At 51.9% G+C, this 13,476-nt stretch overlaps 3 protein-coding genes across 3 annotated transcripts; 1 reads left to right on the top strand and 2 right to left on the bottom strand.

The window, feature by feature from the left end:
* Positions 1-222: 222 nt before the first annotated feature.
* COCSUDRAFT_19743 (iron hydrogenase) lies at positions 223-4,088 on the bottom strand (the record flags this gene model as incomplete). The annotated part of the gene is made up of 8 exons (XM_005643850.1): positions 223-378; positions 710-874; positions 1,191-1,375; positions 1,674-1,838; positions 2,154-2,289; positions 2,508-2,669; positions 3,199-3,564; positions 3,948-4,088. The coding sequence occupies 8 exons, from the start codon at positions 4,086-4,088 to the stop codon at positions 223-225; spliced, it is 1,476 nt and encodes a 491-aa protein (XP_005643907.1).
* A 3,635-nt stretch (positions 4,089-7,723) lies between these two features.
* COCSUDRAFT_54662 (hypothetical protein) lies at positions 7,724-9,370 on the top strand. Its single transcript, XM_005643849.1, has 5 exons — positions 7,724-7,842; positions 8,013-8,235; positions 8,362-8,531; positions 8,722-8,852; positions 9,012-9,370. Exons 2-5 carry the CDS (start codon positions 8,104-8,106, stop codon positions 9,056-9,058), a joined length of 480 nt encoding a protein of 159 aa, XP_005643906.1. The 5' UTR covers positions 7,724-7,842; positions 8,013-8,103; the 3' UTR covers positions 9,059-9,370.
* Positions 9,371-9,492: 122 nt separating this feature from the next.
* On the bottom strand, positions 9,493-13,160 carry COCSUDRAFT_44707 (hypothetical protein; the record flags this gene model as incomplete). The annotated part of the gene is made up of 10 exons (XM_005643848.1): positions 9,493-9,594; positions 9,779-10,003; positions 10,151-10,224; positions 10,372-10,453; positions 10,613-10,721; positions 10,826-11,040; positions 11,889-11,960; positions 12,123-12,262; positions 12,480-12,635; positions 12,992-13,160. 10 exons carry the CDS (start codon positions 13,158-13,160, stop codon positions 9,493-9,495), a joined length of 1,344 nt encoding a protein of 447 aa, XP_005643905.1.
* Between the last annotated feature and the right edge of the window lie 316 nt (positions 13,161-13,476).

Here is a 13,476-nt window from a genome sequence, read left to right as displayed (position 1 = left end):
TTTCTTTGATAGATCAACTTGTTCAAAATCCCCCAATTGGGGGGCAGGGCATCCGCTTCATGCTGTAATGCAATTGCACAATAATGGTCTTGTGCCGGGTCTGGTTCAGGGTGTTCATTGCACGTTGCGCGTTCATGTGTTCTCATTGCATTTCACATCATGGACAATCTAAAAATACAGTAGGACATGTCCAAACGTTTTTGAAAAAGTACCGGCCTGCGATCACCAGTCTCCCACAGTGGCTGCTATGCTCTTGTCGCGCTTGTGGTACTCTGTGAAGAACAGTTGCCTGCCCTGCTCGGAGCCCACTGGCGCCCCTACCCACCGCTCATACAGCGCTGCAACTGTGGGGTTGTCCTGTGGAAGCCTGGGAACCACCTGTGCACACATCATGGTAGCATCAGCAACCCTTTCCCACGAGCGCCATTTTGCACATGTATTTCCAGAACTCAGCACCACAATAAAGCTCTAAAGATGCCAGTCAAGCCTCGTAAGATGCTGGCAAAGCCACAGTCATGCTGACAAAGCCACAGTCAAGCCAAGCACCTGTTGAAGACATGGCACCAGAAGCATGCACCACTGGCCGACACTGGCATGGCACACCAGGGCATGTGAGGACTTCTAGACATACATTCTGGAATCCCACAATGCCATATAAAATAGATTATTACTGCACAGAACATATGCTGGTCTTGAGAGGGGCTATGACGCATGCCTGGGGGTCATGATAGATGGCATCTAATTCGTCCAGCAGCTGCTGACTGGACTGTCCAGGCTGCGGCTTGATCTGGCCGCCCCCGTTCAGGCAGCCTGACGGGCAAGCCATGATCTCCACGTAATCGTACTCGGAAGCCCCCCTCTTGATCTTGCGCACCTGCACAGCCATAATAGCCGCCAGCTCACCCATCATGCATGCTACACTCCTCGCCATGCATTTGCATAATTAAGCGAGAACAACACTCAGAGCATTTTATCTGTTGCAGACAGAGTCACAACAAATGCAGCATGGTATGCATGCAGCCCTGCAAAACCGTCTGCAGCAGGAGTGATACAAATTCATTCTGTTGCCTGCTGGCACGTGTTCGTGTACCTACTAAGAGCATGGGCATCTGCCAAGCAATGAATCAAACCCTTTCACGGTGCGACTGGGTGAATTACGAGCGACTGGGTGAATAGTGGAGAGGTCTCACCAGCGTCTGGATGTTTCTGAAGCCGTAGGCGATCGCGAATCGCAGCGCGGGTCGGCCGCCCACGTCCAGGGACACCTCCTGGAAGTCCGCATTGCGCAGCGTCCGCAGCGGCAGCGGCCCGGCTTCCACCTCCTTCCCGAACAGCTGCGCGGCAGCTGCCCTGAAGATGTACTCCAGATAGCCGCCTGCGGGCACACGTAGCACACAAGTCTGAATATGCGGCCGAAAGAGAAGTCTACCATCTCCTGGCGCTGATGAGAGGCCAACTTCAGGGATTGCCCCCATTCACTCTGTGCAAGGATAAAAAGATCCCTTGCACAAGGAAGATGTAGACTTTCCCTGGAACTAGCGAAGCACCAAGCCCACCTCGGAGCTCCCACCAAATTTGGCTTGCACGGAGCCCAGGCTGCTTGAAGGGCACAGGAAGCAATAGAGATGCCCAAACAGGACGTATAAGACTGTACAGGTGGGCAAGGCCGGCACCTGAGCCTCCAGGCAGGCCATAGAGCTGCCCGTCCTCGGGAGCGCTGCCCACCAGGCTGTCCAGCCGGGCAGAGGGCAGCTCTCCCAGCGGCCGGCCATGCACCTCCAGCATCAGCTGCACCTCCCCGCTCGTCAGCACAGAGTCCACCTCAGCCACACTCGTGCCTGCATCACACAAGCATTGCTCCATAAAAAACTCCAAAATTAATCGCGCGCACACAGCGAGGCACACAGCGGCTGCGCCCCCAAAGAGGTTTGCATCACCATTAAGATAGTAGTGGGCGTGGCACCGCAATGCACATCCTTGCGAGCTCTGTAGAGCAAACAGTGCATGCTCTAGAAAACAGTCAACCCGCCCTTCCAATCAATGATGCTAGCAATTTGTGCTCCAATACTGACTCCAGAAGATGCATTCCCACGGGCTCGTGAACTGATCGCCCTGTGAGAGGCAAAGTGTAAGGGTGAGACAAGGGTGCTGACCTGGGACGTTGAAGTCTTCGCGCGAGGCCTCCAGCTTCTTGTCGTAGCAGGGCATGATGGCGCAGTGGTACACCTGCCCCGGCTGCAGGCCCCACTGCGCCGCCAGGTGCCGCTTCACCAGCGTACCCATCACCGCCTGACCACAACAGCCAACATCTTCACCTCATGCATGTATTGAAGCGCAAGGAACCTCTTTAGACTCGCCCACTCAAGACATGAGAGCCTCCCTCAGGTGAGCAACCCCTGAGGAGGAATCAGGAAGGCGGCACTCAGATGAGTGACCATCTCAAGTCATTCGTCTCCCATCTCGCAGAAAATGTCCTCAAGTTTGATAATGATCAAATTGGTGAGCACAAAGAGGGAAGTAATACTGGGTGTATTGGCTGGGAATTTGTAGAGTTGGGGGCTCGCCTGGGGGCTCTTGGTGGAGCTGATGTGAGGGAGCACATAGTCGCCATGCGTCTTCTCTGCATAGCACACCCACCCTGGGCAGGCAGATGCCAGCATGGGCAGGCTCTGTTGATGGACAGGCTGATGGGCCCTTCTGATCCCATTTGCACCTGCTCCCACTCCTCTGCTGTTGGTTCCATTGGCTGCATGTGCATTGGAGCCGCTGCTCTGCAGTGCGTCTCTGCCTGATGTGCCTGCCTGGCTGCTCCGGCTGACTCTGTCGTCCACATCCATCAAATCATCCTCGCTGGGTTCTGTATGCACAGCAACTTTCAGACAGCCACCTAAGGAGGCCGCATGCTTGGCTGCAGTAGTGATTACCTGCCACCTTTTCAAGCTGTGCGTCATGCTCGTCTGAAATCCAAATCATCATGATGATGCTATTGTTCACGATCTTAGAGGCAATCTGTGTCTTGCCAAATAAAACATTTCCACCAGCATAGGGCGATCCAGAGCGACTCAGACAACAGAAAGATGCCAATGTGGCCTGTCAATGTGACTCACAGCCACGGCGGGAGGCCCCACCCTCTAGGACCTCGATACAGCGCTTTCAGCTAAAGCACAGCTAGGCTGCCCAGACCGCAAATAAACTGACAGGCATACTCTCACCTGCAAGCTCTGGGTGGGCCTCCCTGTAGCGCTGCACAAACTCAGCAGCAGCCTCCAGCAGGGCAAAGTCTCTGCCAGTGCTGGTGTCCAGTACAGCACGCACTCCCAGCCCCTTGAAAAAGCCAGTTAGCTTCTGCAGCGTCTCCGCAGGTGACAGGCCATAGAAAGCGGCAAGCGCGGTCCGTGATTGAGGGGAGACTGAGACCACCACAGTCACCCCTGGATCTGCCAGCTTGGACATGAATTCCGCCGCTGACTGGTGCTCCAGCAGCACGGTCTCTGCCGAGGTGACACAGCCGGAGCACGCCAAGCAGTCCTGCAAGGACATGATATTTATTAACTTGCTGGCCTTCTTTGGCATCCAAGTCGACAAGGTGGCAGACTGGCAATGCTGGTGCTGGTGCTGGTGGTGTTGAGAGCAGCATGAGTTGATCAGAGGGAAAGAGGCTGCGGGAGCGTTTTGCACGAACAGCACACCTGTAGTGTGACCTTGATGGCGCCATTGGGGCCTGTAGGTGCAGTTTGTTGGAAGCCTGGAGGGGCACGCTGCTGTGGCTGCACATCACCCACCTGGGCAAGGTTGAGAGACGTTGAAAGGAGAATTGCGATTAGCAACGAGGTATAGAATAGTTTATAGGATTTAGCGCAATACATAACGTGGGGAAACGGCGACGATCAGTATGATAGTCCTTGCAGTGAGACACCACTTCAGATGCCGGGCAGAAGCGAACGCACCTCAGGAGGCTTATCAAGAGCATCGAAATCTAGCTTAATATTCCCTTCTTTCTTACCATGAATGTTGACTACACAGGCTTGCGAAGGCGCAATGAAATCGTTCAGGTCTGCAAGTTTTACAGCACCAGAAAATTGGGCCATTTCTGCAACAGCGATGCAGCAACGCAAGCCTCCCAATCTATTAAATGCATTCAATAATCATGTCTCCAACAAGTTTCTTGCAAGCTGTTCGACTTTCGCATTTCGGAGACAACCATGCCGATGACGTGATCGTTCAGCTTCCGCCAGCTTCCCCGTCCTCTCTTCTTGAATTCCTCAAGTTCGACAGATTTCCCGGACCTTCTCGAAGATCCACCTCACTTTTCAAGCAATGGCAGGTCTACAATCGATATTTCATCACGCTCCGAGCTTGATTCAAGTACTGGCTCCTCCTGCCACTCGTTGTTCTCCGCTTGCGTCTGGAGAATACCCACCTGCTCAGCAGGCTCTCGGAAGATTTTTGAAAATATTGCAGACTTTGATTTTTTTAACGTGAAATACTCCACATTAAGATTTTATCGTCAAAGGACATCAAGAATGAGCAGGTCATCACCTGGTCAGCCCACTCGCCACCAGCAGCAAGAATGATGTTGATGGTGCCCCTTGCTGCATGCTCAACAGCGGGGTTTGGATCTTGCAACAGGTCCAAAATGTAGTAAAGTGCCTGTCATGAAGAACAAACCAATCGGATGCAATCTATTTCTGGTGAATACTCACTGTGCTGAGCCCCCAACTGGCTTGCAAGGCTGTCAGAGGTTGCCAAAGGAAGCATATCAATTGCAATGGAGCTAGGCAGTGGACACGCCTCAGAGGTGCCCAGCGTTGCATCGTGCGTGGACTGATATCCGAGCAAAATGTGCAGCGAGACAATGATCTGCAGCACGAATTCATCATCATCCTTCCTGTCTGCCAGCAGAGATATGAGCAGCTGTCCCTGCCGAGGCACACAGGCTCCTTACAGCCAGAGCAGGGCATGTTGTGCATGTTAACCCACCAAGAAGAGCATTTCAAGGACTATCTTTAGCAAATACTCTGAAGTAGCATGCCGGGAGCATGATGTTGAGGGTACCAGGCCGGCATCTGCTATGCTTTGGGCGCTGCCTTCGTTGCACACGGTGGCAGTGAGAATAACGGCCTGGAGGATGATGTCATCGGGTGCTGAGCCCACCACCATCTGCCGCGCCAGCCAGGCAGGCAGGGCTGAGTCAGTCATGACTGCCTGCCACTCCTGGTGTGGAAGGCTCAATGTGGCCAGGGTTCCCATGGCCTCCACTAAGAGTTCTACCTCAGTTGTAGGGTCCTCCATTGAATACCACACTTTTGTTTTGTTAAATGGATTTTTCGGAATTCTTGGTCCAAAGAATCGCTGTATAGCATGCATGTAAATGGCTGCGTGCCAGAAAGGGCATCTCACCAGGAGCAACTTTATGATGTCTTCTATGTGGGGCACAAAGAAAGCCTGCACTACAAGGCCGCCGTGCTGGCTCAAGTTCCTCACAACCTTGAAGGCCAGCGCATCTCTCCTCTGCAAGGCTTTTGACATCAACTTGGACATCCTCTCACTGCTGCAGCCTAGCTCCTGCATTGTGACACAATGTGCTTCTTCCTATCAGATGCTTCAGAAGCTGAATCTGAATTCAGGTCATTCGAACGACCGAGCACGGCGCAAGTCATTGCATATTTAACTGAAAAGCCAAGTGCATGTCTGGAAATAAGAATTTCCAGGGCAGATCTACCCACCTCAGCAATGCGCCTGTCATGTGTGATGTTGACAGCCAGGGCAAGGAGCTCGGGGGCAGTCCTGAGATCCTCGGTGTGTACAAAGTGTTCGTATATGAGAGGCAGCTGAGCCATGAACAGCGGCTTGTGCGCATCCTCCATGGACAGATGGTACAGCACTGCCCATCCCCCTGGATGCTTCTGCAGTGCTTTTGCAACCTGCTAAACACAAGCTTGCATTCATCTCAGCTCGTGTCAGATCATGTGTGCCGGTGGAGTGACCTATACAGGTGTCAGCTACATGCAATGCCTGGCGACACCTGCTGCAAATAATGCAGGGCCGCCAGTCACTAATTTCCAGGGAATTCAACTGGCATGTAAGACTACAATGTATACCAGATATATCTGATGGGATGACTACCTTGGATATGGCCCCGGCAGTCACCATGGCAGCACGCCCTTTTTCATGGAAGGACAGATTGTGCAGCAGCCTCAGCGCCAGCTCAGCAGTCTGATGTCCACCATCAGCGACCATGTGCACCAGCCGCGGCATCACGCCAGCAACCATGATGTCAGCGGGCGCCTGATCAAGCACCGACAGCCGCAGCAGGAGAGTCACCGCCAGCTGCTCCACGTTCGAGTTCGAATTCGGGAGCAGCCGCGCCAGAACAGGCACCACCCCTCGCGCGAGCATCCTCGGCGCCACATCAGCGCCCTCCGCCAAGTTAGTCAGCGTTGCCAGTGTGAGCCAGATCAGGGTCTCCTGTCTCTCATCAAACTCCTGGTGAGCGGCTGGGGAGTATGCCGCCTCTCTGCTGCTGAGGGGTGGTGTGATCATGCTGGAGCGCTGGTCTGCAGCTGTGCGAGTGGGAGGCCGGGAGCTTGTCGCAGGCCTCCAGGCAGCTGCACTCCCTGGTCTGGAGGAGAAATTCTGCATGCAACATGTGGGTGACTGCCAATGTGCTACAAGCAGTAAAATGAGCCCGAGAGGCATCGGGCTGCTGTTCCTCACATCAGGTCTGTTTTGATTTGCATTGGAAGCTGCCACCTTAGATATTTGAGCATTGCATCCCTGAGAATTTTGTTTGCACTGAGGCACACTTGAGGATGCCTTGAATCGCACTCTTTCATGCCAACAGTCATAGTGTCTGGTGACTGTGCTGCCGGGTCCACTCACCTCCCTGTGGTCCACCCTGCGAAGTCCAAGATCCAGCATGTCCATAGCAAGTGCGCCGATTCTGAGCTCCAGCAGCTTTCCATGGAGCTGTGAGAATTGGCTGAGTGCGAAGAAGGCACTCAGCCCATGTATGCTGAGGTCTTGGCTCCAGCGGCCATCCTCTCGCAGGCTGCGCGCCAGGACGGACAGCAAGGAGGTGTGATCTAGCAGTGCAGCTATGTTCTGCACTCGCCTGAACAGGATCCCAATGTGGGCGGTGGCCGCTGTTTTCACAGTCAGGTCGTCACTGTACAGATCCTCCTGCGCGCACCATGGCGTTCAGGGGCCCGAATGTATACCTAATTTGATCCTGGAGGTCAGGATGTATCACACCGCATGGAGGGCGAGGCAGCCTCACGATGTGCCGATTAAGGGCGTCCATCCACAGCGGTGATTTGAGGCAGCTGGCTCTTTATGCACAACCAAGCGTTGTGTTGAGCAAGAAACGAATTAGTGTCCAAAAGACATCAAACTTGTAGCGGTCGACCAACAGCATGGACTGTGCGTGGGGCCAGTGGGACATTTGGGCGAATGTGCCACCTTGTGAGCTTCTTGACCACGACTTTTGTGTTTTTCGAACGAAAAGATTATAATATGATAATAGAAGTGTGTGGTGCACAGTTTAAATTTTCTGCCACGATCTATGAAAGGAATGTAGATTGCTGCGTTTCGACAGTTGCACATGCAATTGTTGTCTGCCATCACAGTCAGCATTTGCAAAGCTTTTTGTTCCTCATTGTCTTACAATTTTGGGGCACTTGAAGAGGCTTTTGCTACGATCGTTACTCCCGAGGACTGATACTTTGGATCTTGTTGGGCACATTCACCGAACACGCTTATATAAAACTGTCCATTTGAAGACCTATCCCAGCGACTATCTGGAATAGCACAGTTGAGGAGCAGAGACATGCAATCTAAAAGGTGCGATTTTCAAAGGAACTGATGGACGACCACTGTCTTTATTCTACGACGGGGCCTGGACATGTCTGATGATGCATCTGCAAACCCCCTTACTGAGGAACAAAGCTCAGAGCAGGAGCTGTCTTTTCATTTAACTCTGAGAGCAAAAATACATTTTATATTTGCTACAGGCGCAAGAAGACTTGCACAGAACATCCCGTGTGCACAGCGTCCTCTTAGCCTTCACCACTTTGAGAACGAATACCAGCCTAGCGAGAGTATATGGGAGCTTACTGCAGTCGTGCAGCTGATGCTGTTTGTGGACACTGTGGCTTCTCATGTCAATGCACTACCTGCAGTGGAACTGGGGGAGAGGCATCAGCCAGCTGTGATTGCTCCTGCAGATGGCTTGTGGTACGACACTTCACCGTCTTGTCTACCCAACCCTTGTCAGTTACAGCAGAAAGTTGCCATCATCTGATGTTGTATCTATCAATGTAGAATATCAATGACATGACGTTTGGCCCATACCATACGCAGGTTGGGGGCTTTGCGTTGATTGCTCTATCAGCATGGGTGGCATTCATGGCTTACAAGGAACGGAGGAGATGGCTACTGACGTGGTCCAGTGTCTACTTTGCCACCTCTGTCTTCATGACCCTCCTCACATATGTCAAGGGCCCAGATCCTCATGACATGTTTGGCTGCAGGTAAAGGTTCCTTGCTCGCAATTCCCTCCCAAAGCCACTCATGCAACCTTTTTTTAAAGTTGGTCAGGGCCTTTTTCACCTCACAACAAGCTTTGCAGCTGCCAATTCGCTCTGTGGTGCATGTGGATGTTCCCATACTGGCTATGTAGATGCATGGGCTGACTCGGGGTGGAACATTTTGATGCTGCAGCGTACCTTTCTCACTCTGGGTTGGGAGTCTTTTTGTGGCCACGCTCAGTTACTACACCAGTGACTACATGCGGCAGGGGCAGGATGCCCCTGAGAAGCGCAATGAGCGCTATGTCTATGATCCCACTGCTGGTAAGCAAAGTCTCTACCCCAGTTTCTGCTGCAGCTTGCACAAACTATGGAGCAGAGGGACTCTCTCATTTTGCTGCGAGAAGGGTAGGTCTAGCTGACATTACAGGAGTTCAGTACCCGGACAAATCTGCTCACATTATGCTTGCTGTGTGTGAACAGGAGAGTATATCCTGGCAACCCAGCTAAGCGAGTATCATGTCGTGTGAGAAAGTCATGGTTGCACATCGAGATTGGAGCGCTTTTTCATTGGACTACATCACTAAGTTTTGCAGCAAAGGGTGCCGTAGAGCATCATGGCGCAGGAAGTGAGCGAGCAGAGACACCTGCCAGACTGATCTGGGGTGCACTGGAACGTTTATATTATATATATATCAGTGTGGTACCAATGGGAAAACCAGAGGGCCGATTGCAATTCATTCTGGAGTGCCATAAATCATTTTATTTCGACTTTTCAGCCTCGATTGTGAAAGGCAGGATGTATAATATGATTGAAGAGCTTGTAATGTGCATATGGCTTCACATAGGAGTGCGTCACAGTGCAGTCATAAGCCATCCACATGAGGTGTCTGCCTGAATTTCATACTAAGGTCAGGTGCCAGCTTTGTACTGAGAGCAGCAAGCATGGAACACAACGTCATGATCATTGGCTTGCCACATTGCCAGCCCCAGCTGAAGCATCATTGTCTTTCTTTTTCTTCTTCTTCTTTTTCTTCTCCTTCTGCTGCTTCCCATCGGGCGACTCCTGCAAAGCACACAACCTCTCACGATGAGCATGCGAGCTCCAGCAGTCAAAGCACTTCCAACATATAAAAAATGTTGACAGAAACGTTGGCTGCAAGGGCCATGCGGGCATGCACTCCTGCCCAGCATTCACGTACTGACCAACACGGTGAACAATCGCCTCAGGGAATGGTGGCAGCGCGCACCTGCTTTACCACAATGTCCTCCATGCGCAGCTCCTTTGTGCCTGGTTGCTGCACATCCTGCTGCGCTGCTTTTGCCTTCTTTCTTTTTGGTGTGTCCCCACTGCCATTGCTGGAGGGCCCAACGCCTGGCTGCTGTGCACTGGGCAAACCCTCTTCTTCCTCCCCTGCCAAAGCCCCTGAGCGCACAAGGGTCACGCGCCGATGTATCTGTGCTGGCACGCCATCCTGTGACAGGCACGCAGTCAGCTTTCAGCAGCAGAGAGTCTCGCTTCTAGCATAGCAGAGAGCAGCAGTGAAGGCGGTTTCAGTCACTGCCATCAGGGTCAAATCAATGTGTGGTTGGTACTGGTGCTTAAGATCCAGTGAAGCTACCTTCAGCGTGGCGGATGCCACATAAAGGGGAGCTGCTAGGCTGGCATGCTCCTGAACAAGGGAGTATCCGTCCCCTGCAGAATGCAGGAAGACAATCATTGACAGAGATGTTGAGAGTAAGAAACGAACGTGCTGCAAAGAAAGAAGGCGGCATCCCAGACAGACTTTCAGCAGCCTCCGCTGTGCATGAGAGAACATTGTCAACACAGTGTTGACAGCACCTCTGTCACTGGTGCACTCGCCCAACACGCTGTCTCCTTTTCTCCTCTTCACCGTGATCTTGGCCGGCGCCTTGAATTGCCACTGCAACAGGGGCAGCTACAATTTGATATGTTCTCAGCACCAACTAAAGGCTATAAATGCCAGTTGGAGACACGTGCAGTGCAATATCCACTGGCAGGAACTAGACAAAGGCACCTGTAGCCATCTGTTTAAGCAACAGGGAAGACGTGGACCACTTACATCTAGAGGGAGCTGGAGCAACCACAATTCGTGATTGCTTGAATCCAGCCCATTGCAGGGAAGGCTGGGGGACTCTTGGCTGAGGACAAAGCCGGCGCCTGGCTCATACCTGACCACAGCAAAAGGATTGTCCTTTGACCTTTCCATCATTCTGAGCGATTTCTGCGGGCTCAATGGGACAAACTGTCCAGCAGGATAGATCAGGCAACTCACGGTAGCTTGTCTTCGAGGAAGATCGACCGTGCTTCTCCAGGAAGAACTTCGACTGCTTCTTCCCTCACGCTATCATTGGCACCAACATTTGCAGGCTGAGCCACTAACGCTTTGTCATCCTCATCTGCTGTGTAAATTTTTTTCAACGTGTGCTTCTTTTTCTTCTTCTTTTCTATGCCATTCGCGTTTGGTGCCTTGTGCGTTTTCTCGCTGACCTTCGGCATTGTAAATATCCTACTGGACCTAATGGAACATGAATCAGTCTACTTTGCTGATGATCTTGCTAGATGCACGGTCTTAAAGGCCTTCCCACGATTAGGATGGAGCACTGCAGCCAAGTTGGCGCAGCTTCCTCCGGCTAGGAAGCTATGTTCACGAATTGCGCGTGCATGAAGCTTACATTCATACGGATTCGGCTGTGACGACTAAAGCTCGATCAATGGTAGTGAAACTTCCCCTCGGGTTTATACAAAGCTGTACCAACAGCTCGATTTATTTGACATATCCATGGCCACTGGCATATATGATCACATTTCATAAAAGTGGCAACCCAGCCCTGAGGAGTGGCCCCATGGGGTTAACAACAACGTTAGGATGTCTGTCTGTCACACCTCCTGAAAAAACTCTCGGTCGGCATGCCCGTCTACTTCAACTTGTGCCAAAGCACGTCAGCACACCTCAACAAATAGCACACTCACATTCCATCTGACGAAGCCCTGGGAATACGCTAACAACCAAAATCAGAGGTCTTCCAAAGCCAGTAATTGGACACCAGCATGCTCAGTCAATTGTTCTGTTCACAGAATTAGCAACACTTTATTTGCATGCACGCCCAAGCACAGTATAGCATTGCGGACCTTGCCACCACTGCAGTGCATCTCAGAGCGCTCATCCAACTGACAACTGCCTTGTCAGCAAGGGACTTGTTCCCGCAACAAGAGCGGCTCTTGCAAAACCCCAGAAAGTACGGCCGTTGACTCATCAACACCGGAGTCAGATCTCCAGGAATAAATGAGTCCCCTCATTCAGAATCAACCAGCATGGCATCCTTGAGGACACGTACTAGCTGGCTCTTGCGCATCTTCGAGTACCCTGTGATTTTCCTCTCCTTGCACATCTCCTTCAGGTCAGCCACCTGCATAGAGCACTCGCCCGTCACCAGAGGAGAGCACACCACAATTCATATTCTCTGGTGGGCATGAACAGGGAAATGAACGTTCCAACTGAAAGGTGGCAAGATGAGAATAGCATGTTCTTTGAGAGTGACAGCTGCCAACGTGGGGGTGGACTTGCACACCCGCAACGAAGTCAACGTTTTGGCAATCTCATCCTGAAGATCAGGTGCGTCTTCGTCACTCAGCAGCTCATCCGGATCTTCTGGGTCCTCGCTGAAGTCCGGTATCAAAGCGCCATTCGAGAGCGTCGCTGACTCATCCCCTGAATCGCAGAGATTTTGCATTGACGACAACATGATGCGAATGAATCAGTTGCCATGGAAATTGTTGGTGAAGGCTACATCACATTGTGCATACCATGTGTGCTACCTGCTCAAGTGCTGGCAAGAGATGCATGCGTGGCGTCCTTTCAAGCCAACATTTAAGGAATCTGCCAGCAACCCGGGTGACACTGGAAAGAGGAGCAAGCTGAGTCAAACCTGCTGCAGCAGCTCCTTCATGGACTTTCTCAATGCGCGCCTCCTCATATGCTGCCTCTGGCTCAGGAGCGGGGGCCTGTGCGGCCTCTGCTGATTTGTTGGCTGCTACCGCCGCCTCATCTCCAAAGACGAAGAGAATGGCTCCGTCGCTGGTCTCTGCAAACACCACAAGGCAGCCTCAAAATAGCCAAGGAAACCTTCCCTTCGAATCCCGCACAAGCTCACACTTGAAAAAATCTTAACTCCCCCGGCCACAACGTAAATGTATCACATACTTCGCGCAACATGCAATATCGATTGCCAGGTGCATTGTAAGTGCAGGTCATGCATACCACTCAGAGGTATTGATGGAGCCATTGATTAAAGCACACGTTTTCACATAAACTTGCTACAACACTCTTCTCACAGTATCTGACTAATAATTATGTCTCCAGGCCATGCAAAAAATCCAGATTAATTGATTTTCTGAGTGGTCCCGCTTCTGAGACTCCTGCGCACATGCAGATCCTTACCTTCTCTTTTCACGAGCTGCAAGTCTGCGTCAGCATTCTGTTTTGCTCTGCAGATAACTGCATTAGGTCCCAATAGTCGTCTGAAGGGCTTGAAAGCTGCTTGCTGTTTCTCTCCGTTCCTGTGCGAAACGAATGCTGGAAGATGCGTATTGGCCAAATTGCCCTGCATGCTGCGCGGATGCGAGTTGTAATTGTTAAAACTGGTCCACCATGTTCAGATGTTCAAAATTAAGTTACTGATACGTCCTTCAAAGGCTTGATCAAATCCAAAGAGTTCAAGATGGCTTCTGGATTTGCTCCGGCCGCCAAATTTGGCATGCATGCGAGAGGCCCGCCTCTTGCCCGCCTTTTGCCCGCCGCTTGCGGAGTCCAAGGCTTGGACAAAGCTGGAATGCTTGTAACCTGCTCACTCTGCGGCAGTCTCGACGCCTGGATTTTAATGCTGCTTTCAAAGTTTTCGTTGAGTCTATTCGCATGGGAGGCCA

The sequence above is a fragment of the Coccomyxa subellipsoidea genome, assembly GCF_000258705.1.
Source record: "Coccomyxa subellipsoidea C-169, whole genome shotgun sequence".
NCBI lineage: Eukaryota > Viridiplantae > Chlorophyta > Trebouxiophyceae > Coccomyxaceae > Coccomyxa > Coccomyxa subellipsoidea.
This window is presented reverse-complemented; position numbering and strand designations above follow the sequence as displayed.